At 44.5% G+C, this 18,245-nt stretch overlaps 2 protein-coding genes across 5 annotated transcripts in view; one reads left to right on the top strand and one right to left on the bottom strand.

The window, feature by feature from the left end:
• The window catches only part of RAB11A (RAB11A, member RAS oncogene family), a 38,898-nt gene extending 29,541 nt beyond the window's left edge, over positions 1-9,357 (top strand). For all 3 annotated transcript variants that reach the window (XR_012675188.1, XR_012675186.1, XR_012675185.1), the window contains one exon: positions 368-9,357. The gene's annotated coding sequence lies outside the window, so the exon portion shown is untranslated. The remainder of the gene's footprint in view (positions 1-367) is intronic.
• Positions 1-18,245, bottom strand: part of MEGF11 (multiple EGF like domains 11) — a 213,583-nt gene that overhangs the window by 5,288 nt on the left and 190,050 nt on the right. Inside the window, exons 18-20 of one of the 2 annotated variants that reach the window (XM_075159742.1) lie at positions 17,427-17,545; positions 9,190-9,256; positions 2,343-2,399 (exon numbers count right to left, since the gene is read on the bottom strand). In XM_075159742.1, the coding sequence (XP_075015843.1) occupies positions 2,343-2,399; positions 9,190-9,256; positions 17,427-17,545 (243 nt within the window). The remainder of the gene's footprint in view (positions 1-2,342; positions 2,400-9,189; positions 9,257-17,426; positions 17,546-18,245) is intronic. The other variant, XM_075159743.1, reaches the window with a different exon arrangement.

The following is an 18,245-nucleotide window of genomic DNA, read 5'->3' as shown; positions in this document are numbered from 1 at the left end:
AGGGGCTGCAGAGCTGGGGACCCTGGTCTCCTCCTTGGAGAACTGGAGGAAGCTGGTGGCAGACGAGGTCGACCACAGCCTGAACTCAGCCTCAAGCCATGGGACCCCCGTGCCCTCTCCCGGCAGTGAATCCCGGGCTGGGGTCAGGAGCACCAGACACGATTTTCAACTGCAGGGCAGGCTTTCTCCAGTTAGACCTAAGAGGTACTGATGGGAAAAGACATCATCTTTGAAGTGCATAAAAATATATAAACACAAAGCGCCTGCCTGCCAAGTCTTTTTGCTGACATAATCCAATTGTTTGGGACTGGGAGTTTCTTTTATCTGAATGACCCAGCTTAGCACATGCTTTCTTTCCATCTTTCAGGTGAACGCAAGACCTGGCAGGGCGAGGAGAGCTGTGCACTGAGCATCGGGCACGTCACCCAGCTCCTTCTGGCAGGGCGCTCATCTGGGACTGAGTGCCCATGCTGCCGCCAGAGCCCCGGGGCTGCCTGAACCCAGAAAGTGACCTTCGGAGTGGACTGTTGGAAACCTTCAGCCATCCAAAGGCAGATGCTTCTGAGAAATCTCAGCTGCTACCTGCAGGTCAGCTACCGAAAATCCCTGGGAAGTCCCGTGTGTTTCTGTGTCCCCAGCACCTTGCCCTTGCCAGCGCCAGCCGTGCCTGTCTGCAGCAGCTGAGCAGCCACAAAGAACATTTTAACTCTCCTGACATGGCTTCTAGGCCTGATTTTTCAATTTATAAGGAGATAAACATGTAAAGAAAATGGCTCAGATCCTTAATATTAAACAAAATATGTAGCAGCAGAAAATACATTTCACAGTTCACTGCTACTGTAATTCTTTTTCTCTCATTCACACTGGCACCCCACTCTCTGCGTGACTGTGTCTATGGACAGAAATTCCTACTGCCTGTGTTCAAAGCAGCTTTTTAACTTTGTGAACACAGTAATTTAGTTTAATCTTAAAATTAATAGTTCTAAGTAAAAAGAACAACTAATTATAATATAGTAAGATTTTGTTTCTGAAAAAGGGAATCATTGTAGCTGAAACCAGTGGATTAAGTCAAATATATATACATCACCCTTCTAATATTTTAAATTTATCTGTATCGAGAAAGACTTGGTCGTGGATTATTGGTTTCCTTCAGTGATTCTGTGTGGTAAGGTGATATTTTAGCAAATACTACAGTACTTTATTTTGTGAAGAGCAGCTACGAAGTGATTAGTGCTCTCTAGGCCTGGCTATAAACTGATCATCATTTTTTATGTGGACTAGCTTTCAATATTCCTCGTTAGTTCAGGTAAAGGTCTTGCTCTGTAACACCTCGGCCATAGCAGACCAGCGGGCGTCTTGAAACCAGCTCTGTGTGAAGGTACCATTTTCCCCATCACTCAGCCGATACCAGCTCAAGGACGTTACGGAAAGAGGCTGTGCAGGATTTACCTCCTCAGCTGAGGGAGGGACATTCCCAGGTGTGTAGAGACACAACAGCCTTGAATTCAGATCAAGGACCTCAGCCTGAAACCTGCCTATTCCGAATGAGACAGACTCCTTGCTCCATCTTCTGAACCACAAGTTCAGTGTGCCAAACCCCAGCCCAGTCAATCAGGAGCTTGTGGGGACCACTGCGCCAAGTAGTCTTGTAGTCCATACATAACCGGAATATTTTCAGTGTAAGCCTGGTGGACAACTGAAATCTGAAATGGCTGGGCCTTGTGCTCATGACTCATCTACGATCCGCTTTTAGAACTGCCCTAGAGTCAATGCCCATTAATTGCTTTGTGCCAGCGTGACTGGTTAATGTACTGAGTGAGGTCTTTTCTCTAGCTCTGCTATAAATCTCTTTCAGGGAAGGCCATGCGGCAGGGTCAGCTTCTTTTCTAGTGGCTTTGTTTAAGCTCAGGATAGCTAAAAGAGCCTTACGGAGCTGTGACTTAGTAGGCAAATGCACCAGTCTAAAATCAGCACCTGGCACCAGAAGGCCCTTGTAGGATGGCTGATAGGTCCTAAAAGAGCTTCCCCTGGCCGGACAGCTCCACCTGCACCTCCTATTCCTGCAGCAAAGCTCTCCCTTTTTGTCTTATGCTGCTTTGCCGAGGCAGGAGCCTACAGCCTTGTAAAGACTTGCATCCATAATTCATGGGCCCCAGACATCTGGCTCGGAGTCAAGAGTGCTGCCAGCTGAGCCATGCAGGCGTATTTTGTAGGTAATTGCTCTGTCCCTTTCTGTCTCTGCATGGCCACTCTCCCGGGTGCTCCGGTCTCCTATCTCACCTCTTCTACGGCACCCTCCTCAACCTCTTTGCCAGGGTGACTGCAGGCACTGGATACCATACCTTTGAAGCTTTTTTCCATTATGTATGTGTTCTGACGTCTATCCATCCCACAAGCACCTGCATAAAAATGATATATAATGGAAAACAAATAAATATTTATGTAAATTGGATTGCTTTGACTACTGAGCAGCATATATTCTTTCCTCTAAATTGTACATCAAGGCCCTCATTTAGGGAGGCTCTTAAGCACATCCTCAGCTGTAAGCATGCATTTAGCTTCAGTGGGGATTCTGTGCACGCCTAAAATTATGCATATGATTAAGAGCTTCCCTGGAAGGGAGGGCTTTCCTGAAGCAGGGTACTGCTTCCAAGGACAGCTATCCATCAGGAGAACAGAAAAAAAAATCATCTGCTGATACCTTCATTACTGAAACACTAGGTTGGATTACTAAAAGAAGCCTGAAACATAGCCTTTCAAATTTGAGTCTGCAGGTTACGTTACATTACTCTGTGACTAAGCTTAGGCTTTGTTTTGTTCGTGGATAGTATGTTATTTATTTCACAGTCTTAGATTCTAAGGTGTGTACAGTCTTTCTAAATTATCTTCTATGACTTTGCTTATAAATTTGCACAGTTCAATAACTGATGTGACAATAGTCCCTAAGTGGCTACAGTGGTCTGAAAATGCAGCAACTGAGAACAGAGAGGTGACAGCAAAGACTTCTGCCTTATGCAACTCCGTAAGAACTTGCTGTTCCTTACAGAGACAAAGATAGAAGGGGATGGGAATCTTCTCCGTTTTCACTACTGTGAATTATCCTAGATATCAATCAAAAGGAAAATCTAATGTAAGCCTTTAAATCTTTTTAACTGTAGAGTCTAATATTTCTTATTGACTAGCAAAATCAATACAAATTTGGTTACTGAGATAGAAATGTTTCTGTGGCTTGTGGGATTCCCAACCAAGTAACTAAGTTACGCTGGTAAAAGAGCCCTGCAAACAGCACGTCCCAGAGGTCTCCCAGCTATTTGTCCTTGCATGTCCTCTGGTCTCTACAGAAAAAGCCGTCACCACCACTAGCAATGCTGTACCAGTCCCTTCTTCATGACAGCCTTGTTTTTTTGCTAAATAAGGAAAATCACTAAATTAGACAATAAATGTGTTACTGGCACATCAAAGACAAACCCCTTTGCTCTGATTCTCAGAGCATCCATCCCTGAGCACAGGAAAAGGGCTGGCAGTACACGACTGGCTCTCCGTGACGGGGCTCCTTCCCTCCTGGCCAAGAGTGACCCCCCCCAAACCCTTTGGGAATCGTCTGCTTTGTTTCCCACCACTCATCCTGAGGCACTTCGCAGACTCACCCCCTGAAAGAAGATGCAGAGGGCAAGGCTGACAGGGTGATTTGGGCATAGTGGGGAAGCTCTTTCACCTAACGGTATTAGCTGTGTGCTATTTTCTCCCCTGTGTTCTGCTAGGGCAGAGTCCCGAGTGAAGAGGATGGAGCTAATTCATCCCTTGGCTCACATCCACAGGGCTGGTGCTCCCCTTCCCAGCTGCAGTGCTCCCGAACGTCATCCCTGGCGGTCACACGTCCTCCTGCCGGGGCTGAGCAGGCCTCCAGGGGCAGGAACGCCCAAGCAGTATTTGGGGCAGGGTGCCTCCCCGGTGCCTCCCCAATACACAGGGTGCCTCTGGCAAGAAGCAGCTCACACCACACAGAGCAAGGCTGGCATATAAGAAGCTGGTGAGCGCACAACTGGGGTTACAGGGTGAAGGGAGCTGTACCCACAAAGAGAGCGCAGCGACAGGGAAGAAAAGGAGACCCAGGCTGACCACAGGCTCACGTAGTGCAACAGCAACACTAGAAGAGCCTCTGGCTTCAGAAGACAGGGATGAATAACTTTGCTCAGGACCATAATCTAGTCCTCCCCAGTAACTTTAAAATATTGACCAGCCAGGTCGGAGTTAGGGACAAAGCAAGCAGCAAAAAGCACAGGAGTGATCCTGTAGGACAGTGTCCTCATAACTGCTGGGGATTAATGAGAAGGTTAGGATAAGGACCATGAAGAGTAAGTGACTTATCGAAACAGAGCTTGCCCAGGGAATGGTTAGCTGTGCTCACTGCACAGTCCATCCTTGTACAAGAATGTTGCATCTGTTCTGAGCATCCTCATCAGATCTTTACAGAAATGTTCCCATTGCGACTTGAAGACCTGAACGAAGGCTGGAGCCTTGGGGTGCTGTGAGGATGCAGCAATATCAATCGCCACTTTCGGTGGCTCGGAGGGGAAGGACTCCACCTTCTGAGCATATTTTGTTAACTCAGCTCCATGTGAGCTCCTGCCAGTCCTATTGGACATGTCAGGCATGTCTGGAAGGGCTTCTGCAGCAAAGGAGATTACTGTGCCTGCTCTGAGTAAGCCCAAACTTGCTGTGACACCCTCCGGGAGGGCAGGCTGCTGTATTAATACAGGGTTCGTCTGAGTGAACCTGACTTGTGGTTCTTAGTCAGGTAACAGGCAGTCCTTGCCCACTCTGAGCTGCAGAACAGCACATTGCCACGCTTGAGCTCAGGTCTCACTTACTCCAGTGTAGCTGTAGAAAACTCAGAATCCTTCTTATGGGAGGATGGCCAAGAAAAGGTGGGATACACCTGCTAGGAAAGATACAGGTAGGGTCGGTGCTGCCTTGGGAGGGCTACATGACCCCTCAAAGCCCTTCCCAGCCTATTCCCTGTAATTCTGCCTTTAGTCTTCTTTTATGTCTGTTATAATTCTGTGGGTTTTATGACCCATTTTTGTGCATTCATTGCATTCCTCAGAAGGTCAAATGAATGACGGATACATTATTTTTTAAACTGCAGAAGTAGTTAATGTGGAAAAGCCCTAAACAGGCCAGGAATCTGGCATTTCAGGAAAGTCTAGGTTTAAGTTTGAAGCTAAATTGTCTGCTGGGGTGAAATCAGAGTCTCGGCTGGAAATATTTTTCCACACCTCTTGGCTTTGAGAAAAATGCAAAGTCAGCTCTGAATCAAACTTTGTGGCTTTGGTCCTCTGGAATAAATGCGGCTTTGAATCCTTCAAGATGTGCTGCAAATCAGTCTTTAGTCTCTGCATTGAGGACTGCTGTTAAAGATAAAACCATTTTTGTCTGCAGCCCGCTGTGCCCAGCACTCAAGCTAATGAGTAGGTGGTTTGGGACTTTTGACTTGCTTGGAATAGGAGCTGGAACTCTGCAATTGCTTAATGCAGACAGGACTAGAGCAAGAGATTAGTCACAGGGCAAACAATTCCAGTTCTGCAACACGAGACAGCGAATGGAAAATGCAGGGACAAGCCATTCCTTGAAACTAGTAGGACTAGGCTGCATTGAACAGGTAGTGACACACAGCGAAGGTGACAAAGCCGCCTCTTCTTGGCACCACAGAGTCCCCAAACTCTGATCTCAGGCACACGTCCATGAGAATTACTTGTGCAAATATGCTCATCACCAGACTCCAACTCCATTTCACAGGTATGACTCTCTCTCTGACAAAGCCTGGTATCTGAAGCTGACAAGCAAATGTGCCAGCAGTAAAAATACAGGCTTCGTTCTGCTCCTTGCATTTCCCAGTTGGAAAGAACACAAACCTGGCGACTGAAGTCCTGCAGAACAGGCAAAAAACCTGCAGTCTGGTAAGATCCGCTGTATGTGTATGTACAGTGGATACACGTATGTATACTTCTATATATATATAGTATATATGCATAGACATGCATATACATATGTAAGACTGCTGTTTTTCTACACAATTTCTTCTTGTTAGGCTCAAAGAGAGCCCCACTGATATCAGAGGGAACATACACATGGACTTAGACAGGAGTTACATTGGGCCCTCAGTTAAGAGTAAGTAGCTTTCCTTAGCATCACGTATAGCAAACAGCCTCTGGCCATCTGACCCGCACTCTTCCCAGGGAGCTGCTGCTGGGTCAGGCGGATTCACTCTCACACTTCCTTGCCATGCGTGCTCTGTCCCCTTGATGCGTGCTGCTGTGGCGCGTGTAGGACATCATCTCAAACAAGGGCCACGGTGGACTCTGAAATGGGCTGTTCCTTTGGCCCCGAGCCCCCTCAGTATGAACAGCCCTTTCTCTGCTCCCTCAGAGAACATCCTTCTTGCTTTCCCTTTCCAAATAAAATGTCTGACAAATGACTCCTAGCTAAGCAAAGGCCAATGATGCAAACTGTGAGCAATCAAAAGGTGCTTTCCAAAGCTGTAAAAGTGCAGCCTGAAAGAGTGAGGAGAGCAAAGAGGGGTTAGTTAAAGCACTCACGTGCCTGTTACCTGTGGGATTGCCTTTATGAGATACAAAGCAAATAGAAAGTACATGGTATTTCCAGAAAGCATTTTGTTCATCCTCTTTTAGACACAGATATAGAGATACACTGCTTGGAAGTGAGGCACTGTGGTGCCAAGCACACAGAAAAGGGCATGATACCTCCCATCAGCTGAGCAGCAGTGCTCTGCTTCCGCTAGAAACAGTCTCCTGGCTTCTGAGCTGTCAGCTGCTGCTCCTGAGTAAGGCAGCACCTTCTCCTTGGGAGTAGCTGCTTCTCCTGCTCTCCCGGAACTGTGAGATCAAAAGGGAGTCTAAGCCTGGATCCAGTGTGGTATCGAGAAGCAAGGTTTTCCCCATCAGAAGAGTCCCTGAATCCTTACTTCCAGTCTGGGCGCAGCCATGACCCTGAAAAGTCATGGTATGCTGCAGTTCAAAATACAAAAGGTGTGGACAGCATCCAACTTTGAGCACCATATTTGATCAGAAATGCATTTCATAGGTCAAAAAAAAAAAAAAAAGAATTAAGGAAACTCCTTATGATTGCAGGTTTTAGAAGATGAGTGTCCGAGTTAATTTTCACATGGATATTCTTACAATTTCCTTTCCCCCAACTATAATTCATGTTTGTGACACTTGCAATCTCTAACAAGCCTACAGGCATTTTTGTGAGCTTGATGCTCTTTCTCATCTGGCTGGTCCAACGAGCCTATCCCTTGGGACCACTGCCTCAGCTCCCTTTAAGTCCTCTTCCCTACCTCTAGCTCACTTACACATTTGCTCTCTGTAAGATTTTACAGGGTCACAACAGTGGAGTTGTCCATCGCTATTTTAACTATTTTTAACTGAATCCAGCCATGCACAGTGTTTGGCTGCTATTTCAACACATGAGCTGGAGCATCTGTGTCATAAAAGCTAAGGCTAATAGTGGGATGAGGAGGTGGTACATCTCTTTAACTCTTCGGTACTTCCACGCATGATGCAGTTTAAAGGTCAAGATCCCCTATGTGACCTTATTCGGCTTCACCTATACTTTTATGTTCACAATTCAAAATTGAAGTTTTTTGCTTTCTTCTGAAATTTGCATATGTAAGTGGAATCCGCAGCTTTTATTGCACAAAAGTAATACCATGAAATGAAAACATTTTACAGTTTCATGTAAAAATGGCCTTGATCTGAGCAAGAATTCAACTTTATGAAAGTTAGCATAAGCAAGCATTGATTTTGGTACTGAAAGGGAAGGAAAAAAACTGCATTTTTATCAATTAGTGTGAAAAAGACATTTTGAAAGAAACGAAGAAAAAAAAGGAAAAAAGTATCTGGGATGCAAAGTGCCATGAAAAAAATTGTGACTGTTTTGCTGGAGACCACTTAGCTAAAGTATTTATCACTTCTACATCACTCTGACTGCAAAGGCCTTTAGCATCGCTTCTGCTAGTAACATAAAATGCATGAATGCAGGACAAATGTGGCACACAGGGAGTTCAGGGTACCGCAAGATAAAAACAAATAAAGCTAATGAGCAAAGCAGTAAAATGGTAAAAGGAAAATTAACTTGATCTGAAGAGCATTTGGAAATCCTCACCACCCCCAACTCTCCATGTTACATACAGATAAGCACAACAGCGGTTCTGCAGCTTATAATAAAGAAGAAAACATTAATGGTTGATAATGGTGGAAAAGGCTTTGCATTGAAGCTCGACAGTTTTGTGATTTTCCTGATGCAGGGAAGACTTGATCTTCGGAGCAAGGCATGGCGTGTGACCAAAAGAGCAGTGACAAGATGTGATGCCTGGTGGTGCCTCATGTTAATTCTTTTGCCTGTGAGCTGTGAGATAGTTGACCTTAAAAATCCTATAATACCACTTAATACCGCACTTTCCTTCATACTGCATATTTTCAGTAAGATATTAGTAATCCCAGTGAAGGAAAGGGCAAATGCTTTCTGTCACTGACAAGCTAAACTCCAAGTGCTTAGATAGGAAAACAAATAGCATCCAAAGCACTAAATCTGGATAGGTTTTGAGATAAGAGCTGCTGAAAACCCTGTTAAAACTGAAGCCAGGGAGAATAAACTCAGAAAGGGCAATTAGACTTCACTCCTGGCTTCTTCGCACTGGTTGTTGGTTCAAAATTGCCTGAAAAATGGCCACTGTATGATTAACCGGGAGATAACAGGGTGTATCGCACGCTCCAGCTCCCACCAGAGGCTCCACAGTTTTATCAAGATGCCAGTATTTAGTGCTACACTTTATTAAGCATGAAAGAAAAAAAAATCCCAAATTTGAATTTTTAATGTTCTAAGTTAGTCCTTAAAAAAACATTTATGTAGTAGATGATAGTGATTCAACCGAGCAACCTAGGAAGGGAGACTAGAATGAATATTGACTCTGCTTTCCCAATCTGTGGTTTGCGGTAAAGGAAACAATTTCCAATTCTTGATCTTTCACTACTGGCAATTCTGATTGTGAAATAAAACCACCACCAATATTCTCCATTATTTTTAAGGCCTTTATGAAAGGCTGATTTGGATTTGGAATTGCTCTGAAGTGTACTAAAATGATTAAATTGTTTAAAAATTACTGACCTAGTTCATTCAGATAGGTGTAGGGTCTCCAGTCTGCAGTTTCTCTGTCAAGGATTTTGTTACTGAGCTGTTCAAAAAGTATGATAATGGGTTAATGCTGAAATAAACAGACAGTTCCCACCCAAGACTTCAGCCCAATGATGTCACAAATAAAAATGGGAGATGATAGTACCTTGGCCTCATCATTTCAGTTCTTTATCTGTATGAATTTGATAGTTGTTCACTAGCATTAGGGAAAATCACAAAGGAAAGTCACTTCACCAAGCAAAGAACACAAGCATGCTGGAAAATACAGGATTTCCTTCAGTAACCGGTAATCATGACTCGAATGCCTGTGTACATGGAGTGGCATGCTGGCAGTTTCAAAATAACTAATGAAGATGGATGGATCAAAACCACCTACATAAGCATGCAGATAGGAGCTGTTTGCAACAAAGGGGATTTGCTAATACAGCTGTGAATTTAGTTAAAAGAGATGTAATGGCTACAAGAATTCTCTCAATTCAAGGAAAATAACATTGGCAATAACGAAGCATAAAGCCCTGTGCAGATCTGCCAGCAAAAGCGGAGAGGAGTCCAGGGCTGCCATCCAGATGCTACTGTTGGAAAAACACCTCTTGCAGCGTGGCAGCTGGGACCCCCCGTGTGCCCAGGGCGCAGCCGGCTCCTTGCCAGCGCGGCTGGAGAGGGGTGGACGGGCACAGCCTGCGCCGCCAGGCTGGTACCATCCGGAGAAGGCTGCTATTGTATTAAGCACGCGGGTCAATACGCTCTTGATTTTTCTGCCATTTGCAGAAGCCTCACTTGAGCTAGGTGACGCTTAAGCACAACGTCAAGAGGCAAGCACAGCGTCTGCCTGAGGGATGGAGATTTTGGGGAGTGAGCATCTCTTATGGCAGCCAGCAAAAAGAGAGGAGCTGCCGTTTTGGGGGTGCATGGCTCCACTAGACTGGGGCACCACAGCAAAAGTGGCTCTGCAAAGCGTATGGCAATCAGGTGAGTCCCAGCAAGGAGGGTCTGTGAATCACTGTAGTTGCTAAAGCTGCTGAGTTTTCCACCTCGACGTTTTTCCCTTGAAAGCCACACCTCCTGAAAGTACAGCTGGTCCTGAGGAAGTGTCAGTTCAAGAGCAAATCCCAACCCCACTTCTGAAAAATTAAAGCTATGAAGCCATCGTTGCTTTCCTGTGCCTGCTTCCGAACTGGAAAGCCTCCTGCCTCTGTTCAGAGGGTTCAGCTCTGCTATTTTACTGTATTTACAAGAAAATGCTTAACAATAAAGGAGGTTAAAATTGAAACAAAGTATTCAGAATTATGGTAACACTTCATTTTTCCTGATCTCTCATTAATTTTTGCTTAGCTTTCATAATGGATTTTAAGACCTGGAACAAAAAAAACCCCACTGATGTGTTGAAGACTATTGGGATATAAAATCCGAGCTGGTACCCAGCACCTACAGCCACATCCCAAAGGTATTTTCACCCTGTGCTCTCAGGACACGTAGTCCCACGTGTCTCCTGAGTGCGTGGTCACAAATACTTTTTCATTGTGCTACCAGTCCAGGAGCCCAGTGAAGGGTGAGAGGCACTGCGCAGGGTGCTGTGCAAAGGGACACAACGGCCTAAACCTTGTTTTGGAGAGATTTCCCTAAAGGAAACACAGCCAGATGAGGAGGGGTAAGAGGGCTGTCCACGTAGCAGTCGGGGACGCGGCTCTGTGCCATGTAACACGGACACAATCTCAGGGGCAGGGCAGTCACCAAGCAAAGGGGTTTAGCCAGTTGCGTCTGCTGCAAGGAGCACACCACGACCTGCAAGGAATAACCATGTCGTGGGAGGTGGAGAAATACAGCAGGAAGGAGAAATGCTGGACCAAGAGAGGGGAGGAGGGCATGGGGCTGGGCAGCCATGCAGCTCCTCTGCCCCTTGGTTTAGGTAGTGACCACACTGGGGAGGGCTTAGGGTCAGGAAATCTCCTCGGGCAAAAGTTCCTCTGTAACTAGGGCAATGGGGACCAGCAGGATCCTCCCAACCAGCCAGACGTTCTGCGAGCTTCCCCAAAGCTGGGTCACTGAGGATAAAGCTGCAGAGCTCTGCAGCCTCTCCCTTATCTCTAGGGAAAGCATCTGCAAATACTCCTCTCTACCAGGAGTACCACATTTAGGACAACTACACTATATATTACAAACTGCACATTGACATGTAGAAGCTTTTATCTGATCGCAGAAACTGGGTTTCAGTTGGGTGAAGATTTGTAACAACCAGAGGCAAAACCCTGCCCTCATTGACTGAATCCTGCTGATTGCTTTCCATTGATTCAGGATGCAGAAAGTGGTCTGATGTGTTTTTACACCAAATGTAATCTGCCCTGGCTTACACACAGGAGAAACCACGGTGCAAGCACTGCACAGAGACACAGGAGACAGCACAGACAGAAAAGGCTGTGCGTGCACACACACGTGCACGCACACACACAAAATGTTGGGTCTCTCTACAAGCAACTGCACAGTATTTTTAGAGCTATTCAGCTGAAGCTTTTACACAAATAGGTTTCATCATTTGCAAAGCATGTAACCGTGCTCCACGTGGGTTGAACTCCAGCCAGGAAGAAAGATTCAGGTCACACAATAGCACAAATACCACCCCCTCACACATAGATGTGTGTGTGTATATATATTTTTTACATATATATTAAAAAAAAAAAGTATACACACAGGCACACACACAGACAAAGGCAGATTAATGCCAGCACACTGAAAGGAGCCCGTTTCAAATCCATCTGAAAGCCGGATTCTGGCTGAAAGAGATCCTGCTGCTGAGCCCCCAGCACTGACCTTGAAAGAGGCATTAACGCAGAGCAGTTCTGTGCCCTGCGCCGTGCGGGAAGTGAAGCCAGATGATCACAACGGTCCCTTGTGGCCCCACAGTCCATGAATCTCACATCAGACAGCACCAGCAGTGCAGTGATAGCTATATCTAGTGCCTCATCCTGTTCCTTCTCATTTTCTGCCTCCATATATTCCCACTAAGGTAACATGTGTCATCAGCTCATTAGGCACCTTTGCACCAGCCACTCTCCTTAAGGACATGCCCAGAGCAGAGAGAAAGTTGATAAAGCTGGTTGCCTGCAGTATTTCTAGAGCAATCATTGCCCAAGAGCAGTGGCTGTGACTGCACACCCTTACACCTGGCACGGGCTGTGCATCTGGCGTCTCCCAGTTGACAACACAGGAGTAATTTCTTTATCATTCAGCGGTTCCTTGTACTCCCCCAAAAACTGGGAACGTAAACACTGACAGCAGATACACGGTATGGACGGATGGGGCAGTCAGAGCAAACAAGCAACGGCAAGGCGATGAAAAGCAGCGTGGTTTGTAATGTGGTCACAGAGGGAGGAAGCTGACGTTCTTGGCCCTACACTCGTCCGTGTAAATCAGCGCAGCCCCGTAACGGCACTGTCAGCTTTCATCAGCGGAGCCCACGGCTTTTTTCTTCATTTCAAAACTTGCAGCAATAACATGAATGCTGATTTTCAATCCAGCTGCACCACTTAGATCACATTTATTAAAGTCTTTGAGTTTCTATTAAAAGCTGTGTTTTTGCAGGATTTATAAATCAGCTCACAAACCTAAAATTGGGCATGAAGAGCTATGGGCTAGAATTGATTTTTTTTAATGAAATGATTTGGGGACATTTCTAAGTTTTTCAGAATGCAGTAATTACAAAGAAATGTGATTATAGCTGACTCTTTGTGCTACTATTATTTCTTAACACACTATAATTTTTAAACTTTTTTTTTAAAGACACAAGATACTTCAATTTTTAGTGTGAAGCAAAATTGCTTTTCTGGAGGAAAAAATACTTCATAGTAAATTTATCCACTAAAAAACCTAGCTTGTAATTTTAGCAATTTGGTTAAAACTACCTCATAACTAGCAACTTTTCCTCTAAGATCAAGGAGATACTAGCATGAGTAAAGAGAAGTCATTATCTGCCCATCTGAAATAGCTGGATAGATCACAGTGGTAAGTTGATCACCAACATGCCATTTGTCAATGCCCAGGTTTTCTAAGAAATCCATGGTGATTAGGCAAATAAGTGCTGGCAGGAACTCCATCACACCTTTATGCTCCAAGATAGCAACTGATAAGAGTTTTGCCATTAACTTCGCTGACTACTGACTTCAGGTTTCCATGGTCCAAGCCCGTGTTTCTCAGTTTTAGATGGCCATCCTGAACACTCTGCAGTGATTCTGTATTTGCAGTCTTCCTTTTTCTTGGGCAAGTTTTAGTCAAAGGTACTTCAATGATGCTTTCTGTGGTTGAATTCCTTTTTATTAGCTGGGTGACATCCAGTCAGACCATTTCCAGTGACCTCTGTTTTGCAGTTTCTAATTTTATGTGAAGTCTTTGGTAGAATTTAGAACTTCCTTTAATAGACGTAAATCTGCTGGCTTTAAAAATTCAAGACATCTAATAGCAATTGATTTTTATGATGTCTGTAGAAACCAGCAACACCTGGGCTCTAGCTGCAATGCTGTTCTCCTTTGGTAGGGGGTGAGGGTGGAATTAAGAGCTCTGCAAAAGTGCAAGGTGAGAATCCATTTGCTTGTGACATACCAGTGTGGCAGCCTCATGCTTTATACGGGGTATTTCTCACTTTTGCAGCCTTTTGTAAAAGTGAGATATATTCCTATGGTCCTGCACAATTCAAAAACTCAAATATACAGCTGGCTTTGAAGCACTGAGAGTGGTTCTGTGAATGGTCCCACCAAATACCCTCTGAGCAAAACAGGTCTTCAGCGTTTGAAAATCTGGTCTCTAACCCAAGCAATGAGGGCCCTGATGTGAAAACACGGGTATGGAGGTAAATCTGTATATTTATCTGCTTCGGAAAATTTTGGTGCAGTAATTCTGTGGCACAGTTTCACTTGAGTTCATGTATGATACTCCTTGGTACTTGCAGCATCATTATTATTTGCTACTGCAGATGTCATAAGAATAAAGGCCCAACCTACTTGTAGGAACTAACAGGCAAAGGTCAAATTTTGGCTTTTCTTAAACTAATAGTAAAATATCCATTGACTTCAATGGGGCCAGCATTTCAGCCGAGCTGACTTTGCAAGTTCACTCACACGGGAGGAGCATTTACTTGTAGCAAGGTGCTGGTAGTTAAAAACTTGCACTGAGATGCAGGAGCCGCTGCTTCCTCCTTAACCCCAGAGGTGCAGAGCCATGCTCCTGGGCCTTGCACAGACACAGCTCAGTGGCAGCCAGAGCAGCCTTTAGGGACAGAGGACTGGAAGGGCTTTGGCCACCGCGTCCCTGAGTCCAGCCGCCTTTTACTGCAAACACCCAGGCACGTAATCACTTAGATAGCTGATAAAGCTCCATTTTAACAGTAATCAGATTTCTTTGTCCCATTAGTCTTACTGAGAAGCTATTCCAAAATCGCACTGATCTGATGTTAGAAATCTAATTTCCAGCCTCGATGCATTCATGGCCAGTTCATCCTCATTTGTTCTTGTGCCAGCTCTGTCATCTAACTTAAATAGCTCTTCTCCCTCCTAGTGTTTACCCTGTTGTATTTATAGATGGCAATCATACTCCCTCTCAGCATTCATTTTGCTAGATAAAAGAAGCTAAGCCTTTTTTTAGTCTCTTCTCATATGCTCCCCCTTATCCTCCCACTTGCTTTTGCCTGCATGTGTTCCAGTCTGAGCGCTCCACTAGCACAACTAACCAGTCCTGTATACACCAGGAGGATTTTCATGCCTCCACTCGTACTTATCTCTCAGCAACTTCAAAGTTTTTACCTTCAGGACACGCGTAGGGGCCTGAGCAGTGGCCAAATGTCTGTCTGGCAGAGGGGAAATGAGGAGGTGAGATACCTTCCCTCTGGTCCGAGAAGAGATGTGGGAAGGCCCAAGCCAACACTGCTCCCTTCCATGAAGACAGACCTGTCTCAAACTGCGGTCCTCAGTGCAATGCTGGACCTCTTAGCTTCTGCTATCAGCCCTCCCTGCTCGCCTGGCTTCCCTGGCGAAGCACCCACTGTGTACGCTGAGGAGAGCAGCAGGATTAGTAAACGCAGCTAACAGCGTAGGACAGCTGTGCTCGGCGCCCTGCAGCCAGGCTGACCCTCGTTGAGCTGGTCTGGGAGAGGAAAGCAGAGACAGTAGGAAAGAAAATAGAAATAATATGTGTACAGTTGGGTGAGAAAAGAGAACAGGAAAATGGAGATGAGAAAAAACAGATAATAGAGTAGAGAGAACACCAAGGGAAGAAGAGAGAAAAGGCAAAATAAGACAGAAAGAGACAAGAGGATGAGGGGCAGGGGGAGCACGGGAGAGAAAGCCTTCTCAAACTGGAGCAGGGCTGCATCTCCCCATTGCCGTCTCTTTGTACCTTTGCCCAAGCTGTCTCTCTGAAAGAAGCGGTAGAGGAATGGCTCCAGTCCACAGCCTCAAGGCATGATCTCCTTTGAGCACAGGGAGGAGAATACATCCAGGGCTCTGGCTCAGCAGTTCAGAGACTCCTCTGCCATTTTTTTTCATTTTGCATCTGTGCTGGTTCCTTTGTGACCCCAGCTGGCACTATAAAGAAATGAATCCTCCAAGTACAACTTGTGCACATTTCCCTGCAGAATGTGGGAATGGCACCAGACAAACTGATTTGGAAATGAAACTCGTTAAGGCAGCCATTAGGGGCTTTATATGCTCTTTTGTCTTAATTGGCTGGAGAACTGCACAGACAGAAGAAGCATATTTTTGGCCATCCTCAGCTATTCAGTACTGCAAAGCATTCTCATGAATAAGTAAGATGGTGGGAGATCTAAAGGAAAAGTCAGGCCATATATTTTGATAAGTGCCCTAAAAATACCAGATCCATTGTTTTTTCTTTTTTAAATGTCAAGACAACCTGCTGACTGACTACTGATAGCCAGTACTACAGGATGGCAAGCAGCTTCCAGCCTAGTCCAAATGCATCACTGGGGTTTTAAACCTTTTTGACAGCTTAATATTTGAAGTAGCTCTGTGACAAGATGGCACTGCAGGCTGGGAAATCAGGATAGGTGCTTGCTTTGACCTTTTCTGAATTCACTTAAATAACTGCAACAGGATTAGTGGTCCAAACCCACACTCATGGTGTTCATCCTAAATTTGACATTATGAGCATTTGCACTTTCAATTTGGGGAGCAAAAATGCATGATGCAAGGGGACCATCTACATCGGAAAACATATTTACACATCTGTCTAAACTTTTCTCCAAGAAACCTCTGGAGCCAGCCTTTTTATTACATTTTAATGAGATCTTCTTTTAATTATCAAGAAACGACTTACAGGAGCACATGTAGAAATATTTTTGCATACCCTATCTGATAGAATAGTGTCTTTTTTGCATTAACCTTGTTCTCATGGCTTTCCAGTTAGCAAAGCTACATTTGGATTAAGGTGACACAGCCTGCAAGCACCATCATTTTTAAAGCTGACAACCTTGATGAAATCAATTACATTTCCTTTTTCCTCTGCTCCCTACCCTTTGCCCCACCTTGGCTTATTAAGGCTCTAAAGGAAGAGCTGTCTTACCATTTACCATATCTAAATCTATTGCTAAAGTGGTGAATTGAGTAATAGTGTTGTCCAGGAACGGTCCTAGGGAATCAATAGCAACATATGATAAGTAAGGTGCTCCTGGATGTTCGAGCCATACAGTCTGAATAGCTCTGCTGGAGAGCCATAAGTAACAGCAGAGCTCTCAGAATGCCCCTGGATGAGAACAGTGCTCAGAAGCACCCTAGATACCTTCTTGCATCTATCCGCTTGTCTGTGTCAGCAGGAAATTTATGTGTCTGCTGATCTGGGAAACAATGATACAGCACAGTCAGATTACTGACTTAATGTTTCATTGATTTATTTTTGTTATATTAATGGATAATTACAATTATCTAGTTATTTATCTTTTCTGAGAAGCAAACATACCTTACAGTTGCTACGACACCAAGCCTTATTGACCCAGACAGGCATGTGCTGAAACTCCGGTTACCACGCACAGAGATTATGAAGACACACACAGGGGAAAGCAGACTTCTTTGTGTCTGTCAGAGCTACAATGCCAGGAACTGCCACACTGGGTTTTAAAATAATGCTGGCAGACAACAGGATCCAACAGGCATTGCTTTCATTGATTTCCTTGAACTGATAAGAACATTGCTACAGTGGGATGGGATAGTATCTACCTTACTGGAGCTGTTTCCATCCAGATTACTGGTAAAGAAGCGTGAAGTCACACCACATGAGAGAGTGTGGTAGCTTGGATTGGAAAAACAATGTACACTGCCGCTACCTTGAGATATATCTGAGAAAAAAACAAGTCATCACAAAATACTTTGGAAGCCATAACGATTCTTAAGAAACTGAAAACGTGTTAGAGACGATCTAGTTTAGAAAACTTTTTGTTAGAGTACTGGGTGTTATAAAACGTCTCCAGATAAAATCTACCCTGCATTATCACAGTGTGAAGGTCTTGACTATTAGCATTAAGTATAAGATAAAAAAGCAAAATATTTAATTAATCCAGTGTTATCTTTTTGAAGATCTTAAAAAAGTAATTCCTGACAGTCCAGCTGCTTTGCAGGTAAGGGAAGAAATGCAAAACTCAGGACATGCATGGTCTGCAACACAGTTTCTTCCTTAGTTTAAACACATGTAAGAGCTACTGATGAGAATCACCATTGTAGTTATGAAACATATAATTAAAACTTTTTTTTATTGCAAGAAAGGTAGTTAATGTTAGAAATCAAGGTGCTATAATCATACTGAGGAGTCCAAAACATTTGTCATAACTTCTTGTGCAAAGGCTTAGAGAAAAAAGAAGGCTGCAGCACTGAAAAGCAAACTCGGGCAGTCACATTGTTATGCTTAGAGACATTTTATCTATTTCCTCACTTTAACTTATGAACACATTTACCAAACAAAATAATTTACTAAGAAAGGCATTATATATATTTATATATTTACACTGGCAGTTCTAACGAAAACATCAATCCCAATCTGGT

This window comes from Calonectris borealis, chromosome 11 (genome assembly GCF_964195595.1).
Source record: "Calonectris borealis chromosome 11, bCalBor7.hap1.2, whole genome shotgun sequence".
NCBI classification, from domain to species: Eukaryota; Metazoa; Chordata; class Aves; order Procellariiformes; family Procellariidae; genus Calonectris; species Calonectris borealis.
This window is presented reverse-complemented; position numbering and strand designations above follow the sequence as displayed.